Genomic DNA, 19,112 nt, shown 5'->3' with positions numbered 1-19,112 from the left:
ATATGAAAGGATCATCACCCCATTTAGATTCTGTGTTAAACTACAAACTAAAACAGTGATGTTTAAAATGTATCACTGTGTTTTCCTAGAATAACATTTGACCAGGGAAACCCTAACTTACCTGTTTTAAATATCAGAAATTAACATAAATAGTATTTTTCAAAACGAAACTAGCATGTTTGAAAAAACTAGACTATACTAGCTAGAAGACAGCCAATCAAATAACAGATTCAATTTTGATAAAATGGAAAATGTTTAAAAATTGGTTGCCCTTAGGCTAGAGATGTAGTTAAAGGTAGAGCACTCATCTAGCATGTTCGATCTCCAGCATGGCCTTAAAAAAGTAGTTGTCCTGTATTTCCTCTACTGAGACAAAGCTTTGCAGTAACAAAAGAAACACATCTGGGCAACAGCAATGATTAGAAACAAGGGAAATAGAAAGAACCTATTTACCTGAGGTGAGGGGACACACTAACAAAAACAAAACAGTAACAAGTAATCCCTTTAAAAATAACTACTAGTTATGATGGACAAAAGAAGCTGAAGCTGTGGGAAGATACTTCAGTGGTTAAAAGCACTTACTGCTCTTGCAGAGGACCCTAGTTCAGTTCCCAGGACTCTGGTGGCTAACAACCATCTATAATTCCAGCTCCCGGTGATCTAATACTCTCTTGTGGCTCCCATGGGGCACTACTCATGTGTACAACCTCCTCTCACACATATACATGTAACTAAAAATAAGTGCTTAAGAAAAAGAGGAGGAGGAGTCCCAGTGAGGGCCCAGTATCAGTTGTTTAGCAGAAGCCAGAAGACTAATGACTCATTGCAATGAACACTTGCAAATAAAGTTGTATGGACTAAAGTGTATACTGTGTGACTCACTGTGTCACACTACAGCATCCACAATGAGATTTATTTTTTCTCCTTTAAATTTTATTTTATACTGTGTGACTGTGTCACACTACAGAATCCAAGATGAGATTTTTTTTTTCTCTTTTAAATTTTATTTTATTTTAAGAGGTTGCAAGGGCAGAGGGTAAAAATGAAGGGATGGGGAGATGAATGGAATTGGGATGCATGATGTAAAATCAACAAAGAATCAATAAAATTTATTTAAAAAAAAAAAGTTCTCATCCCCCACTCCTTGCCCTCTGTCTCCCCCCCCCACACACACCCAGTCCACTGATGTAGATCACATCCACTTCTCCTTCACAGGGTCATCTGTGTGTGTGTCCCTCCTAGGGTCTTTCCCTGTTAGCTAGCCTCTCTGGAGTTGTGGGTTGCAGTCTGGCCATCCCTTCCTTCACATCTAGTATCCACTTATGAGTGAGTACATACTATGTTTGTTCTTCTGAGTCTGGGTTACCTCACTCAAGACGTTATTTTCTAGAGGGATGTCGAGATCATGATGGAAGGATGTGCAGAGATGACCAGCTACACTAGTAGAAGCCCATGAACTGTGGACTGGTGGCTGTGGAGCCCCCATGGGACTGGACTAGGCCCTCTGGATACGGAAGACTGTTGTTTGGCTTGAACTGTTTGGGGGGCACCGAGGAAGAGGGATTGGGATCTGTACCCAGTCTATGGGAAGGCTTCTGGACCCCGGTGCCTGTGGTGTGACACCTTGCACAGCCTTGATGCAGTGGGAAGGGTCTTGGACCTGCCTAGGCTCAGTGTGCTGGGCTCTGGTGACTCCCCATGGGAGACCTCGATTTGGGGGATGTGGGGATGCAAGATGGCTTGGGAAAGAGGACTGGGGAATAGGAGGAGGGAGGAAGGGAGATCTGTGGATAGTGCATGGAGTAGAAAATGTCTTAATAAAGAAAAAAAAAAAAGAATACAGGACTGAGAGATAGCTTGGTGGTTAAGCACACTGGCTACTCTTCCAGAGGTCGGGTTTGATTCCCAGCACCAACATGACAGGTCACAACCATGTGTAACTCCAGTTTCAGGGGAATAGGATGCCCTCTTCTGGCCTCTTCAGGTATGAGGCATATATATATGATTCACAGACATACATTCAGACAAAACACCCATACACATAAAATAAAAAATCTTTTTAGAAAATTATTTTATTTTATGTGAATGGGTGTTTTGACTACATGTGTTTGTACACTACATGTATGCAGTGCCATCAGAGGCCAGAAGAGTGATGCCATGTGAATACTGGGAATTGAACCCAGCATCTCTGGGAAAGCAGCCAGTGTGCTTAACCACTGGGTAGACTGTCTATATTGTAGTCTTCCTTTTAAACACCTATTATTCTTTCTTTCTTTTTTTTTTGCCAGAGCTGAGGACCAAACCCAGGGCCTTGTGCTAGCTAGGCAAACCGTCTACCACTGAGCTAAATCCCCAACCTCCTATTTTTTTTTTTTTAAGAAGCCATCTCTCCAGCCCAGAAAAACAAAACAAAACCCTTAGATATATAAAATATATACTAAAACTTGAAATGAATAAATACCCATGTACTATTTCAAATGAATAAATACCTATGTGCTATTTCAATTTTGTTGTTGTTTGTTTGTTTTGTTGTTTTGTTTTCAAGACAGGTTTCTCTGTATAGTCCTGGCTGTGTTGGAACTTGCTCTGTAGACTAGGCTAGCCTCAAACTCAGAGATCTGCCTGACTCTGCCTCCCAAGTGTTGGCTTTGAGGTATGAGCCACCACTGCCCAACCCTGAAAATTTTTTTTATGTTTTTAAGTATATATTTAAAAAATTGAACCTGTTTTGAAAAACAAACAAACAAAAAAAAAAAGTACTGATGTTATTTTATGTGTATGTATATATGCATCACATGTACACAAGAGCTCACCATGGAAAGAAGAGGTGTGGGATCCTCTGGAACTACAGTTAGGGATGGTTATGAGTTCTGCAGTAAGTGCTCTTACTGATGAACCATCTCTCCAGTTGTAATCCCCTAACCCCACCACCCTTTCTTAATAGGTAAGTTCTCAGTATACGGTCCAATGCTAGCCTTGAATTTGGCAATCTTCCTGCCTCAATTTCCCAAGTGCTGGAAGTAGAAGATACCTTACTTACCTTCAAAGCTAACAATACATTTAGTACCTTTTAATACCCCTAACTGCTATGTGTTCTTCTGTGGTGATTGCATCCCTCCAATATATTGTGTACCTTAATAAACTTATTTGGGGTCAGAGAACAGAACTGCACTTAGACAAACAAAGAGGCCAGAAAATGGTGGCACACACAACTTTAATCCTAGCATTCTGGAGGCAGAGATCCATCTGAATCTCTGAGTTCAAAGCCACATTGGAAAAAGACAGACATGGTAACAAATTCATTTAATCCCAGGAAGTGATGGCAGGAAGCAGAAAGGTATATAAGGCATGAAAACCAGGAACTAGGGCTGGAGAGATGGCTCAGTGGTTAAGAGCACTGATTGCTTGTCCAGAGGTCCTGAGTTCAATTCCCAGAACCCACATGGTGGCTCATGACCACTTGTAATGAGATCTGGTGCCCTCTTCTGGCCTGCAGGGACACATGCAGGTAGAATACTGTATACATAATGAATCAATAAATAAATCTTTAAAAAGAAAGAAAAAAGAAAAGCAGGAACTAGAGTCTGTAAGCGTTTCGGCTTTTGAGCAGCAGTTCAGCTGAGATCCATTCAGATGAAGACACAGAGGCTTCTAGTTTGAGAAAACGAGATCAGCTGAGAAGTTGGTAAGGTTAGAAAAAGGCCTATTCCTTTTCTCTGATCTTCCAGAGTTCACCCCAATACCTCTGGGTTTGCTTTTATTAATAAGACCATCTAACAATTTGTGCTACATTCTTCAAAAACAATTACTAAGCTGAATTTTATTTAATAATTCTTTACATTTGTCAACAATGAATCTAGCTTATTTTTTTCCTGGTCTTGAATTTGATAATATAGAACCACACTATGTACTGATCATTTGTTTATATGTATTCCTAGGAATCATCTATTTTCAGTGCTATAGAATATTGTACTGTAGGAATATGCTAGAATTCAAAAAGCCATTCTGTTTGTATATATTTAGAAGATTTACTTTTTTTTTTCTTTTTGCTATTATGAATAGTGGTGACACAAAACGGTCCTTCTATCTTACAGATTTCTAGGCTAGAGAGCATAAATAAAAACTCAACTTTATGAAAGACTTCTTAGATATGGACATGCTGTTTTCTGAAACAATCATGCCATTTGCACTTCTACTCCCAAGGGCAGTATAAAATAACAATGTGATTATAAAATCTGTGATTTGGGCTCCTATTTCTGTAATTGGTAATCAGAGCAAGCATTTTCTTGAAGTTTATGGATTATTTGTGCTTCCTCTTCTGTGAAATATCTTTTTCTCTCTCTTGCCCATTTTTCTGTTCGATTGCCTTTTACGTACTAGTACTAATCCTGTCGTAGGTGTAAATTTTATAAATAGTTCCTCTCTCTTTGCAGCCTGTGTTCTTGATTTCTTAATAGTATATGGGATGAACAGAAGTTCTTGAGCAGACAGAATTAATCAGTTGTTTCCTTGATAGTATACATTTCCTGTTTGTAGTATGATAAACTCCTCTCTATCTTGAGGTCATAAGGATATCCTAAAATTCCATAATTTTGCCCCTTTGATAGTGTAAGTCTTTAATTCACTTGAAATTGGTTTGGAGTGTATGAAATGAAAGTGGATGACTGGCTCATCATCTTGGTATTGTTGAATTGATGTTTTATCCTTTTCCTCATGATCACAATGCCTGCTCTATCAGGAAAGGATCTACTTATGGGTAATTACGTTTCTTTCATCTATAACTTTGTCCTTTCACAAATGTCACAGCTGTTTAATTAATATAGCTTTATAGTAAACCTTGGTATCTCATCCAGCAAATATTTTTTACCTTCTATTTCTTTAGAATTCATCTTGTTGTTTCAAACAGGGTCTCAATAGGTACCCCTAGAGCTTGCTATGTAGAGCAGGCTGGTCTTGAATGCACAGCGATCCTTCTACATGTCTTCTGAGTGCTAGTATTACAGCTACAACTACTTTGAAGATATCTTGGCTGTTACCAGAATTTTATGTAAATTTAGGAATTAGCTTGACAAGTTTCACAAAGATATCTGGAAGGGTGCTTACTGGAATGTCAATAGATTGACCGTGAATTTAGGGAGATTCGATACCTTTGTAACAGTGTCTTGATATTTACTCAGATATTCTTTACTATTGTTCCCTCATTAGAATTTCCTCCAAAAGAGGACTGTATGTTTTTATGCCTTTATATTTAATTGGTCTTTTTTTTGGGGGCGGGGGAGCTGAGCAAACCCAGGGCCTTGCGCTTGCTAGGCAAACACTCTACCACTGAGCTAAATCTCCAATCCCATTTTATGGGTTTTAATTGCAATTTTAAATGGTATATTTTTCACAATTATTTTCCTAAACAATTGCTGTAAAGAGGTCTTTTCTGGCTGGACCTGGTGGCACATGCCTTGAATCCCAAATGGCACTTGGTAGGCAGAGGCAGAGGGATCTCTATGAATTCAAGGCCAGCCAGGTGTACATAGCAAATGGCAGGCAGGTCAAGGCTACAGAATAAGACCCTGTCTCAAAAATAAATAATTAAAATCTTTTCTGTAGTGTTGAGGACTGAACCCGGGATCTCATGCATAATAGCCAAGTGTTCTACTCTGGAGCTGCACCTCAGCTGCAACTAAATTTTATTTAAAAAAATTTTTTTTTACTCTTTTAGTTTTTTGAGACAGGGTTTCTCTGTGTAACAGCCCTAACGATCCTGGAACTAAATTTTATGTTCAATTTGTTTGTTTGAATCAGATCCTGCCTCTACCTCCCAAATAAAGACATTCACCACTAAGCCCTTCATGTTTTCTCTGTGTAACAGCCCTAACTATCCTGGAACTAAATTCTATGTTGAATTTGTTTGTTTGTTTGAATCAGATCCTGCCTCTACCTCCCAAATAAAGACACTCACCACTAAGCCCTGCAAGTTTGACTTTTGTACTTAGAAATGTTGTTTGGTTTTAAATAATTTAGTTAGTAATAAACCTGGGAGTTCCTTGAGTCTTCCAAGTAGATACTGAACTTCTTGGTGGCCAATCTTATTTACCATGAGTCCTCAAATCTTTTTATATTTTGAGACAGGGTCTCATGTAGCCAAGGCTGGCCTTGAACTCCTGATACTCCTCTGTTTCCATCTCCCATGTTCTGGGATTTCAGGTGAAAGTCTTCATGCTCTAAGACTTCTTAAATCTTTTTCTTATCTCACTGCAATAACAAGGACACCCAGCATGATGCTGAATGGACACAGGGATACCATTGCCTTTGTCTTAAAGTGGATGTTTTGGACATGTTACCATTATGATATATGAAATATCATGTGAAATGTTTGTGGGTCCTCTTAACAAGTTTAACTGTACCATTTCAGGGGAAGGATATAGCTTAATGATTTATCCCCAACACAGGAGAAGAGGTAGGGACACACCAACTAGCAAAAATATCATTTCATTCCATACTGAGCTTTGTCCAATGTATTTTTCACAGTATCTTGGGATGATGACCCTGTTTATTCTTTCTAATTCTACTAGTACATGATAAATTACATCATTGACTGTCCCTGAATTCATCAACCTTGCTTTAATTGGCATAAAACCAACTTGGTTTAGCTTGATAATACCTACTTTGGGGATTTAACTGGTCATGAAGGGTAGAGACAGCTTTTAAATTATGCAAAAGTGAGCAGAGAAGAGGAAGAAATAATTTGGTGTTACACTGCCATCTTGTGGCAGGATGCCATAAACATCAGTATAGAGCTTTAAAATCTTAATGGAGGTATTTCATTCTTAAAGACTATCCATCATTTAGTGAAGCTCTTCAGAGAAAGCTAGGGATAAATTCCACCTAAATGACACACTAAAAAGTAGTGGAGATTTTAAGCTCTTCCCATATGCCTGTGGTTCAACCCTTGGATTAGCTGCTGAGAGGCAAGCTCTTCAGACAGGGAATTTCAATTTCAGGCTGGTCATGACTCAACCGACTCTCAATACACAAGGTCAAGAAGATGTCAACAGGGAATGATAATCTCTCCAAGAACATCTCAACCCTTCCTCAGAAGCACCCCAGAGCTCCAGTTTCACCAAGCTATGTTATGGCCGTGTTCTTTTTCCTCCTGTTGAGGTAGGGAGGTTTTAGTTTTGCAGGGAAGTAGTGAGAAGGAAAGTTTGTTAATGGGAAGTATTAGTAACAGGGTGAACTAGCTTAGCTCTTACAAAATACAGTAATCAGAACTGCAAACTTCCTGACAGAGTCCTCAGGATGAAGCTTACCATTCTGGAACTGTGTCTCTACACGCAGATACTGTCGGAGCAGATCCATCACCACAGCCTTCATGTGGCCACGGATGCCACTTCGGTACCTATGAAGCAAGACAGACCAATGCCATTAAATAAACCCAGAGGCCAAATTTAATTTCTAGACTTTCCCCTGAACTGCTTTCCCTCTGAATATAGGACCGGCTTGTAGCTTGTATTTTCATGTTGAAAGTTTAATCACCCAAACATATTAACTTAAATTCTAAGCGGAATAGTAACTTCAGCTTGTAAGAAAGCTTTTATAAAGGAAATGCAGAAAAGGTAAATAAAAAGCATCCCTCACCTCCCAGACTTCATATCCTTATCTAATGGCACCCTGAATTAGCTTCTATGGCCAAGTAGAAGTCATCATCTAGCTTCAAATGGCTAAGGAACTTTTGGAAAGTTTAAGTATCTTAAAGTTGAAAATGCTCTGAATAGCTTTTACTCCAGTACCTGGATCCATAAAATACAAACAATACACACATTGGTGTCCATACTAGAAGAAAAATTAGGATCTTCATCAAAACAGCAAATAAAAAAAATAATAGAGCCGGGTGGGGGTGGTGCATGCCTTTAATCCCAGCACTTGGGAGGCAGAGCTAGGTAGATCTAGGACACAGCCAGCATGGCAGACACACGCCTTTAATCTCAATAGCAACCATAGAAGACCTGGAGGTCTGTACAAACAGGCAGTGACGAGGAGGTCATGTGGCTGGGTTTACAACCAATGAGAAAACAGAACAGAAAGTCTATAAATAGACAGGACACACAGAAGTAGGTCTCTTGCAGAGAGGAAGGACAGCAGAAGCAGTGAAGGGTAAGGTTTTCCGCTCTTGCTCTGACCTCGTGGTTTTTAACTCTGCAGTTGGTTCTGTGTTTCTTATTTAACAAGCCGGTTACATCTACAAATATTGAATGAGTTAGGTCACAATTCTAAGACAGTAAAAAGATACAGAGCACTTTTAAAGAAATAAAGTTCTTTCTTCTCTCTTAAAGTCAGCCTTGAAGCAAATCTTTATGCCCAAATGAAAGCAAAGAAGGCATGAGACTCTGGAGACCCACGTGACTACCTCTGCACCAGTTGGACAATGCTCTGGGTATTCATGAAGAAGACTTCCCGCTCAGATTTCCGGTTCAGTGTAGCTGCGTGACTATCTAGGATGTTGGCAATCTAAGGCAAAAGAAGTAAGAAAATGAAGCCCCATCTGCCAAAGGGACCCAACGCATGTTCCTCTGCATCATCACCACTACCAAAGAGTCTTCTTGATTATAACATGATTATCCCTCTTTGACATGTTGTCGGCAGTGTGAAGTTACTAGAACAGAAATTTAGAAGCTGGCTAAATAAACAAGCAATTTCTAACACTTTTCACCGTTTCCCAGATAGACTAATGACTACATCACAGAACTACACTTACCCAGAAATTGTGATGGGCAAAAGCTGTCTCAGGTCAAAATCTATACCTTATTCCTGATCCTGATTGCTTACCCAGCTTTACTCCCTATGTAACCCTGAATTAGAGCAAAGAATAAATAAGGATGCTGCTGAGGTAGTCAGAGTGTCAAACAGATTACCAATATCCTTCATGTCAGTCTTTCAGAAAATATCTCTAATTAGGGACTCTCCCAGAAAACAAAGGGATGGAATACATAGCAAAAGCACACTTTCCTCACCGAGCATGAGATCTTTTACATTTTACAGATAGTGCTCCCTTATTGGGCTCATATCCTGAGGCAGATTTGTGAAGGATTCAATGCTTACAGTGGTAAAATCACAAAAGTAAGGTAAAGCCAAACAGAGAGGCCTCCTCGAGCATGAATTCCAGTGGCAGCCAATGGAAAATAATGACAGTGTTATCCCATAAATACCTGCTGGCTGGGAAACTGACACAGGACTGATGTGATGTTGCTAGCATACTGAGCCATTTCCTTCTTAATAGACTTCTCCACATTGAGGGGGATACGACCAGAAACACTAGTCATAATATCCTGTAGCTCTAGAAGAGGCAGGGAGGGATCTCGGAGAGTCTTCATCAATCGCTCTACCCAGTCTTTTACCTGAGAAGAAAGAAATAATCAGATGGGATACAAGGTCAACACAAATCCAAAATAAAATAAGATATCTGAATCTACTGTACTACAGTGTTCATGCTTACTTTAGACTTATTTATATTGTGTGCATGCAAGTGTATCACTCGAGTGCCTGGGAGTTACACATGGTTCAGAATCACCATGTGAATGCTGGGAATCCATCTTCTTTAAGAAGAACAAGTGTTGTTAACCCTGAGCCTTCTCTTCAGCCTCCAACACTTACTTTAAAATGGCAGCATAACCATCAAACGCTGTCCCAATCTATAGTTAAAAAAGAAATAATCCCAAGCAAATAAACTAAGAAAGAAGGACTCAAAACTTCAAGTCCATTCAAGCATGGTAGTATATGCTTTTAATCCTAGCATTCTGGAGGCAGAAACAGGCAAGCAGATCTCTGTGAGTTCAAGTTTGAGCGTGGTCTATATAGTAGTGAGTTCCAGGACAGCCAGGGCTACACAGACAAACTCTGCCTCAAAAAAACAAAAAACTTCAAGTCCAAGGACGAAAGGTAGGAAGGTTACAGGTTAAACAACTTTTCCTGCTAAAAAAAAAACTTCATGAGCTGAGGATATGCTTCAGAGGTACAGTGCATAGCATGCTTAAGGACCTGGGTTTGATCCCCAGCACCATAAAAGGAGGGTGGGGATGGGGGAAATGATCTTAAAAAAATTCCTTCTGAGATGTTAAACCACTCTAGAGAATCAATTCATTTCTGCATCCCTTCCCCCAAGGGAGTGATTCATACCCTGCTGCTGAAGAAAGGATCTGGAAGGCAGTATCCACTCATCACATTGACCAGGTTATCCAAGACATAGTGGAACACTCGATGGAGCTTCTCACCTCTCAGAGCTGTGCTTTGGATCTGTGGCAGACTCCCTGTGTGAAGCTCGGCCTGGGGAGCACAAGAGATCATCATTCATTATCTTCTACTCTGGGCACAAATAGCACTGCAATTCAGTCACCATCGAAATGGAGACATCCTTTCATGGTACAGACCAATTTGGAGGGAAGTCAGTGGAAGAAAGACTATGAGAAAATGACATCATCTCAGTTTTACACTGGCTAATGCAAACTCCAGTTCCACCATACTACAGGCACAAATAAGAAGCACAAAATCAGGAGGAAAAAAATGATTAGGAAAACATTGACAAGAAGTTAACTATGGTAATCCCCAAACTTGGGAGATAGAGGCAGGAAAGAACACGAGTTCAAGATGAAAAGAAAGAGCGAAGAGGGGCTCGAGAGATGGCTCAGTGGTAAGAGCACTTGCTGCACAAGCATTAGAACCTAAGTTCAGATCCTCAGGACCTACACAAACAAGCTGGGTTTGGCCATGCCCAGCACTGTTGGGGACAGAAACAGGACTGCTGGGACTTACTGGCTGCCAGCCTCATTCAGGTTCAGTGATGAACCCCACATCCAGGGAAAGAGGTGGAGAGTGATAAAGCGGTTACCTAATGCCCCACTCTGACACACATACATACATGTGGATAGCACATACACATTCTTACATACATGCAAAAAGGGAGGAAGGAGGAGGGGAGAGGGAGGAGGGAGGAGGAAGGGAGAGAGAGAGAAAGGGAAGGGAAGGGAGGGGAGGGGAGGGGAAGGGGGAGGGGGAGGGGAAGAAGGGGAAGGGAAGGGGTAGGGAAGGAAAGGGAAGGGGAAGGGAAGGGAAGGGAAAGGAAGGGAGGGGAGGGGAGGGGAGGGGAGGGGAAGGGAAATGGCAAATCAAGCACCTCCAAGTTCCTGTGTCTTCCGCTCCGGGAGCGGTACCCTAGTGCCTTCCTCCTCACCTGTTGGACTTTACTGGGGTTGTCCAGCTGCATTTTGGCTATCACACAGCCAGGATCAAGAGCTGCTCCAGGTCGCTTGACATAATGGATGCAGCCAGATTCTACTGCTGTTAAAGTCATCACCATCTTCATTACCTGTAATAATATGTAGTAGTTTAAAGGTCAGTTTTCCCATTAACATCTAAGCTGGAATACACTTAATTTAACCTTGCAAAAATGGGAATCTATCAAAATCTCCAGTGAAGTATTAAGGCAGGCAACTGGTAAATTTCTCAGAACTATATCTGAGTTTGTAACAGAGATGAATGATTCCTGTTCTGCTTTTGGATTTGGGGTTTTGGCTGTTTTCATGGTTTGTTGAGGCCAAAGCTGCCTATGTAACTATATCAGCTTGCTATGGAGCTGAGGATGACCCTGAACTCCTGGTCCTTCTGTCTACCAAGTGCTGGTATTACACCACCACACTGACATTTTTCTAACTTAAATATATTTTTTCTGTTTGTGAATTTATTTGTCTTATATTTAGAAGTGATGAACAATATCTCCTTATCACAGCAGCATTTTCCCTATCTTTCTCCTTTACCTACCAGCCCAGTAAGTACAACTTCTAAATCTATCACAAACATCTTCTCTTGCAGTGTCTCTTTGCTAGGCCATCCCCATTTCAGGCCTAGAGTACTTTTCCCCCTTATTTATTTATTTATTTATTTATTTATTTATTTATTTGCTTGCTTGCTTGCTTGCTTGCTTTGCACATTTGGCTGTGTGAGGGTGTCTGTTGCCCTGGAATTGGAATTACAGCCAGTTCTCTTAACCACTGAGCCATCTCTCAAGCTCCACTAGAGTACTTTTAAGAAATCTACTATGAGATGTATGTCCCTTCATGGCATTTATTCACCTCTAATAAGGTCCACCCAAACCATCACTCTGGAGCCTAAATCTCCATTTTTCCTCTTAAAATCCTTCCCTGTGGACATCAGGACAGTCATAGGCTCCTTTGTGACCTCAATTTCCTTCTAGGGCATCTTCACCTGCCAATCCGCATCTAATGGTAATGTATTCTCAATCAATTCTCAATCTACTCCAACACACTGTCTTGTTTCTGTGTCCCAATGTCAAGCATCGTCTCCTGCCCAGCTTCTACCTTTTCAAAAGTAAGACTAGGCAATCATCTCTTCTTTTAGGATGTCTTTCCTTACCTCACACCCTATCTCAGTTAGGGTTAGGTGACCCTCTTGTTCTTAAAACTCATCTGCTTTGTGCTCCAACTCTACCTAGCAAAGGCTCTGTGTAGCCCATAGTCAGCATAGCACCTACCACTTAGTATTGTTGCTACTATATTTTTAAAGCTATAGTTTCTTCACCTGACAAAGGAAAATGATGAGGATTTTGTTTTTAAATATACAGGTTCACAATCCACACTAAATTAACTGATGTTCTTCTTTATTGTTATTTTCAATCCTAGTCTATTTCTACCAACCTATGTTCCCTCCTATGATTCAATAGCCTATTCCCCACCCTGACCTCAATCTCAGCATAGCACTGGCCAGCAAACACATGGCCTCCGTCTTCCACGATATACTGGATTAACTTTCCAGCAGAAGGTGAACGCATTACAGATGGGTCATTTTCCTTCTCAAACACACAGGTTTTATTGCCAATTGTGATTCGGTATCTAGGAGATAAGTAGAACAGGCAAGCCAATAAAGCACTCAGGTTATAAAGCAAAATGAGAGAAAGTGTCAGTCTTAAAAACAGTAACAAAGTAAAAAAGCAAAACAAAAACCACAGAAAATATTATTATATACACAACACAGACATACAAACAATGCATTCACCATATCGTCATTTATAATTTTTAAATGACATATTTCTTTATTTAGTTTACATGTAACTGTATCATATGTGTGCATGTGCATTTATGGAGGTCAGAGGACAACTGGCAGAAGTAGGTTCTCTCCTTCTACCATGTGGGTCTTAGGGATTAAACTTGGGTGTCAGGCTTGGCAGCAAGTGCCTTCATCTGTCTGTCTAGCTGTCTTACTGGTCCTTATTTATAGTTATAGTAATCTTCAGTTAAGAGTTGTATTGAATAAATTATGATATATTCATATACAGCAATACAACATGAGCATACAAAAAGAATAAATACTTAGATCTGGTGTGGTGATATATATTGCTTACCTCAGCTCTCAGGAGGTAGAAACAAAAAGATCATAAAGAAGTTCAAGATCATTCTCTACACAGCAAGACCTGAGCTATTAAGACTTGGGAGCCGGGGAGAACACTAGCTCTTCTTGCAAAGGACTGGAGATAAATTCCTCGAATTCACATGGTGGCTTACAACCACCTGCAACTCCAGTTTCAGGGGACCCACCTCCCTCTTTTGACCTCTGCTGGCTCCTGCACACACACAGTACACATACATATACTCAGGTACATATAAACCACATAAACTAAATAAATATGTATTTAAAAAGAAAGGAAAAGTGCAAATAGTATTTAACATATATTTATTTGTGGATATATTTAAAGGAAAAATAGTATGCACTTTTTTTTTTTTTTTACCCAGAGCTGAGGATCGAACCAAGCGCTCTACCACTGAGCTAAATCTCCAACCTGCACTTTTAAGTAATTTTATATGCATTATATAAATTCTAATAAATATACAATGAACTATCAACTATTATAGTTTATTTCAAGGGTAAATTACTTTCCATTGCCCACCATATTGGAACGGTAGGGAAACATATTTTCTTTCATTAAGAGATAGTATCTCACTAAGCTGCATATGCTGGCCTTAAACTCCTTCCCACAATAAGGAAAGAACTCAGCCTCTTGACTAGCTGAAACTATAAGCACAGAACACAACACCTAGCTTGAGACATGTTTACAATTATAAACACTTTTGTACTCTTGGAAAAATCCCCAAGAGCTAATGAATAGTAAGAGGAAAAGTTAATACAATGGCAAGCAACTAGAACTCAAAACAGTCACTCACCTATCCACTTCCTCCTTCATGTAAGTGGTATAACTGCTGCCATCATAGGATAAGAGCAGTCCACCATCACTCAGCCGATGTACGTCAACTTCCACACATGAGCCATTCATGATCACCACGTAGGAGTTGGGAGACTGTCGAGTCACCTGCAGTAGACAAGAGCCAGAGCCAGTGATCCCTTTCAAGCACAGCCTGAGACACAACTGTAGTATTGCAAAGACACAGGTGAAGCAGTCTGTCGAGAAGAAACTGACACAAATAATGAATGGAATATTCCAATCTGTGAACAAAAGCAAACTTTCTCTGTCTCTCAACCTAAGAAAACTAGTGTTATGAACAGAAGAGGAGATAGAAACTAAGGCGTAGACTTTGGTGGGGACTGCATACCTTAAGTACGTATTTGATTCCTTCATAGATAAGTTCAACATCTACTGTGTTCAGAAGTGTGTGAGCAGGAAGGACTTGACCCCTGAAAGAATGACAATATATGACACACTTACATCTATAAAATTCTAATAGGTTTTAAGGAAACATCAAAGATTATTGATTGTGATATTTCCTGAGACAGTAATAAGAGGGAAAAACCTAAATGACTGTCTGTATAAGACTGATCACATACATTATGAAAAAAATAGTTAAATTTATTTACATTTAATTGTGTACATGTGTAATGATATACAAAACATAAAACTTACACCGGATAGTGGTGGCAGACACCTTTGATCCGAGGAGGCAGAAGCAGGTGGGTCTCTGTGAGTTTGAGGCCAGCCTGATCTACAAAGAGAGTTCCAGGACAGGCTCCAAAGCTACACAGAGAAACCCTGTCTCAAGGAAAAAAAATTACTATCTATGAGGAATAGAGAAAGCCCTGAGTGAGTGATGTTCTGAGTGAATGGGTGCTGCTGAAATGGGCACAGGCATTCCAAGGACTCCAAAGCCTCAGACTCATGGAAAAAATGGCAAAGCCTTCCCAGGGCAAGGCTCAGAGAAATTGCAAAGCCCTCTCTTCTAGTCCTAGTGCAGAAAACTTTCATCATAGCTCTCTTTCCCCAGACATTTACAACCTGAAGACTGCTCGCTAAAGATACTGTGCCTACCAAGATTACCTAAGCCTGTATCTTTCCTTAATCCAGCTGTATACCATAAAACCTGCTTCCCTGGGTACCTGTTATAACCCTACCTCTTGGTTGAGCTGGATGCTATAACTCACCTCTCTGTTCACCTCTATATAATAAATACACGGAGCTTCCTGGATGCTGCAGTTTCATCATCAGAAAGCCCAGTCCACCCAACTCCAGCTTTTCCTCTAACCATGTCTCTGTCTGCCTCCCAAGTGCTGGGATTAAAGGTGTGGGCCACCACCCAGCCCCCTACTTCAGCTTCTTTTTTTTGTTTGTTTGTTTGGTTTTTATTTGTTGAGACAGGGTTTATCTGTGTAGCTCTGGCTGTCCTAAAACAAGCTCTGTAGACCAGGCTGGCCTTGAACTCAGAGATCAGTCTGACTCTACCTCTCAAAAGGCTTGTGCTACCACTGCTCAGCTTACTTTAGCTTCTTAAATGCTAAGATTATTGGTATAAATGAACCACTACCTATCTATTTCATTTGAAAGGACAATTAAGAGATGTTCTATATCTCAAAAAGAAGCACAGTGGAGAACAGCCTGGTCTAGAGAGCGAGCTACAAGATGGCCAGAACTACACAGAGAACCCTGTAAGCTAGAGGATGACTGCTGTCACAAAGTAAGCCAGACTTTGAAAAGTAATATAAAAAGCAGAGTACTAAAGAGAGGGAAGCTGAGCTACTCAGAGCCAGAAGGTATGGGTGAAGAGTATGCACATTATCTGTACTGGTTACACAACTAATAAAAGGCAAGTTTTGAGGCAGGGTACGGTGACAGACACCTTTAGTCTTGATGCTCTGGAGGCAGAAGCAGGCAGAGCTCTGTGAACGCAAGGCTAGCCTGGCCTCCACACTGAGTTCCAAGCCAACTAGGGCTACACAATGAGACCCTGTCTCAAAAGGCAAAAAAGTGTAAACCACATTATGCCATGTGTTTTGGCACATATCTGTAATCCAAGCACTTGGGAGGTACAGGCAGGAGGATTATGAATTCAAGGCCAGTAACAGCTACATAGTGTGTTTGAGGCCAGCCTGGACAACATTATGCACCCCCAAAAAAGATTATTTCAAAATTCAAGTTTTTAAAATGAATTTAAAATAGAATGTTGGAGCTGAAGAGATGGCTTAACAGTTAAGAGTGAGTGCTTGCTGCTCTTCCAGAGTGGTTTACAACTGCCTTTTAACTCCAGCACCAGCTTCTGGACTCTGCAGGCATCTGTGGCATTTATAAACACATAAATTTTGTTTTGTTTTGTTTAAAGAACAGCAGGCTCAACATGTTGATACATCTATAGTGCCACATTCTAGAGACTGAAGCAAGAGGACTGTGAATTAAAAGCCAGCCAAGGCTACTTAGGGATTCAATACAAACCTGTGATATACATACAATGAGACTGTTTCAAAACAACAAAACACAACAAACAAAAAGAACACCAATGGCTTTGTCAATGAATTTTTACATGGGTACGGAATCCATTTAACTAGGTTAGAAATGTATGCTGAGGAAGAAAAATAAGAAAGAATGGACTGGCGAGGGGGGCAAAGTGTTCAGGGAGTTAAAAGTCACACTGAGGGATTTAGTTTTGAGTCAGAAAGGAAATGCAAGCTGCTGAAGGCTTTAGTGTATGAGAATAACATAGTGAGATATTTATCACAGGGCTTGAAACCTCAGTTCAATTTTCAAAAATTTGTTTCTTTTCTTCCTTTCAGATACTTTGAAAAGGGGCCAATATAAGTCTACAACACAGAAGGAAATAAAGTGCCTGTACTTAAAGTGGATGTGATTAGTCCTTTGGACCAATCCTCTGGGGACTTGGGCAGAGCTTAGTCTCTAGAATCAAGGTCTAAAATTAGTTCAGCTTCATACATGTCTGACCCTCCGCTTTGAAGACTTGGGAGGGCATCTCGAATATCAGCCTCAATTATTAATTCCTGAAATGTGCTGTAGGTAATACAGGAAATATTTAGGGTTTGATGATAGGGAGACATGCTAGATTTTATCCCCATAGTTTAAGTAGCTTTTCTCAGGAAACCATGTTTGCTGCAGGATTTCAGTTTTAAAAAAAAAAAAAAAAAGAAAGAAAATTAACCTTGGAGCTGGGGAGATGGTTCAGTCATAAAAGCATGAGGATCTGAGTTCAGATTCCCAGCGTCTATGGGAAACCAGAGCACAATGACATGTGTCTGTAACTCCAGCACTGTGGTGAGGATAGGAGGGGAGGCTGGAGTGGTGAAGATAGGCATATCCTGAGAGTTCACTGGCCAGCAAACCTAGTTGAACTAGTGAGCTCCAGGTTCAGTGAAAGACTCTCTAAAAATGAGGTAGGACCAGACACAGTGCTGCACACCTTTAATCCCATCACTCAGGAGGCAGAGGAAGGAGGATCTCTGTGAGTTTGAAGCCCATGTGGTCTATACAGTGAGTTCAAGTACAGCCAGGGATAAATAGAGAGACTCTGTCTCAAAAAAATAAAAACAAAAACAGAAAACCAAATAAAACAAGAACCAGCCAAACAAACCTGCCAAACAAAATCCATAAAATAAAGTGCAATCAAAAAACACTTAATGTCAACTTTTGGCCTCCAATCACATGTTTACACATGCAGGTACACATGTACATACCCATATGAATACATACATAACACATACACACTTAAAACAAAGTGACCTGTTCTACTGTGGCATAAACTAATTTCCAATCATTCCCTCTCTCCTCTGCCACCAGTTCATGAATAAGAACTAGCATTCATAAGGTGCCAGGAAGTTGCAGAAAAACAAATGGGCTTTGAGCTGTAGTCCTGTACTCATGGACCATTGGTTGGCTGGCACAGACACAAAAACAAAGCCTACCTTTCTAAGGAGTGAAGGAAGTTGGAGATGCTATTCCTCAGGCTCACATCTGCCACATGGAGAGCCCCACACACAACTCCTAACATGGTGTCAGGACGCTCTGCCTAAAAAGAACAGAGGAAAATGTCAAAAGCATGGTCACATGACACCAAAGCAACTCAAATAAAATCAAAATCAAATTTGTTATGAAGAAACACCCTTATTCCCATATTGATTTTTGAACCAAGAATGGTGGTATACACCTGTAATCCCAGCACTTGGGAGGTGGAGGCAAAGAGAATCGGGGTCTCAAAGATCATACTTGACTACACAGTGAGGTTGAAGCCAGCTAGGAGTACAAGAGACCTTCATTTTTATAAAAAAAAAAAATTATTTTTATTTTATGTATGTTGCTTGCCTGCATGTACGTAAATGCTCCATGCATGTGCCTGGTGCCTCTTTAGGTCAGAGGGCAGCATCAGGTCCTCTGGAACTGAAATGACAGGTAGCTGGCTATGAGCCACCATGTGGATACCGAGATCAAGCTAGGTTCATCTTTTTGGCCTCCATGAGACCTTAAGAAACAATAAGGAAGGGCTAATGCAGATGAGAGACAGAAGTTATTCAAGAGAACATAAAGCTAATTGTTCTAATTCTAACTGTTGTCATCGATCTTTCTTTTTTTCTTTCTTTCCTTCTTTCTTGGTAGTGAACAAATGCATAAAAACATAAGCGTGAAAGAATAAAGCCCAATGTGAAATCCTTACAACTTTAGAATGGCTATTCTAACTGTAGAGAAGTTCATTGAGATGTATAGACTTTGGATCTGGTTAATTGTTGTCTGTCTGTGGTGATTTTTAGTTGCAAGATTTTTAATGATAAAGTTTATAATTTTTTAAAAAAAACAACAAAGAAGAAACAAAAAATCCCTATATTTACCTTTA

At 40.2% G+C, this 19,112-nt stretch overlaps 1 protein-coding gene across 6 annotated transcripts in view; it reads right to left on the bottom strand.

Moving 5' to 3' along the window:
- The window catches only part of Acaca (acetyl-CoA carboxylase alpha), a 273,401-nt gene that overhangs the window by 135,080 nt on the left and 119,209 nt on the right, over window positions 1-19,112 (bottom strand). For all 6 annotated transcript variants that reach the window (XM_036195670.1, XM_036195671.1, XM_036195674.1 and 3 more), the window contains 9 exons: window positions 18,190-18,293; window positions 14,607-14,688; window positions 14,220-14,365; window positions 12,743-12,893; window positions 11,219-11,353; window positions 10,168-10,314; window positions 9,201-9,389; window positions 8,402-8,502; window positions 7,305-7,393 (listed from right to left, as the gene is read on the bottom strand). In XM_036195670.1, the coding sequence (XP_036051563.1) occupies window positions 7,305-7,393; window positions 8,402-8,502; window positions 9,201-9,389; window positions 10,168-10,314; window positions 11,219-11,353; window positions 12,743-12,893; window positions 14,220-14,365; window positions 14,607-14,688; window positions 18,190-18,293 (1,144 nt within the window). The remainder of the gene's footprint in view (window positions 1-7,304; window positions 7,394-8,401; window positions 8,503-9,200; window positions 9,390-10,167; window positions 10,315-11,218; window positions 11,354-12,742; window positions 12,894-14,219; window positions 14,366-14,606; window positions 14,689-18,189; window positions 18,294-19,112) is intronic.

The sequence above is a fragment of the Onychomys torridus genome, chromosome 8 (assembly GCF_903995425.1).
Source record: "Onychomys torridus chromosome 8, mOncTor1.1, whole genome shotgun sequence".
Classification (NCBI taxonomy): domain Eukaryota; kingdom Metazoa; phylum Chordata; class Mammalia; order Rodentia; family Cricetidae; genus Onychomys; species Onychomys torridus.
Note: the sequence above shows the minus strand (reverse complement) of the source record. Positions and strands in the feature narration are given on the sequence as shown.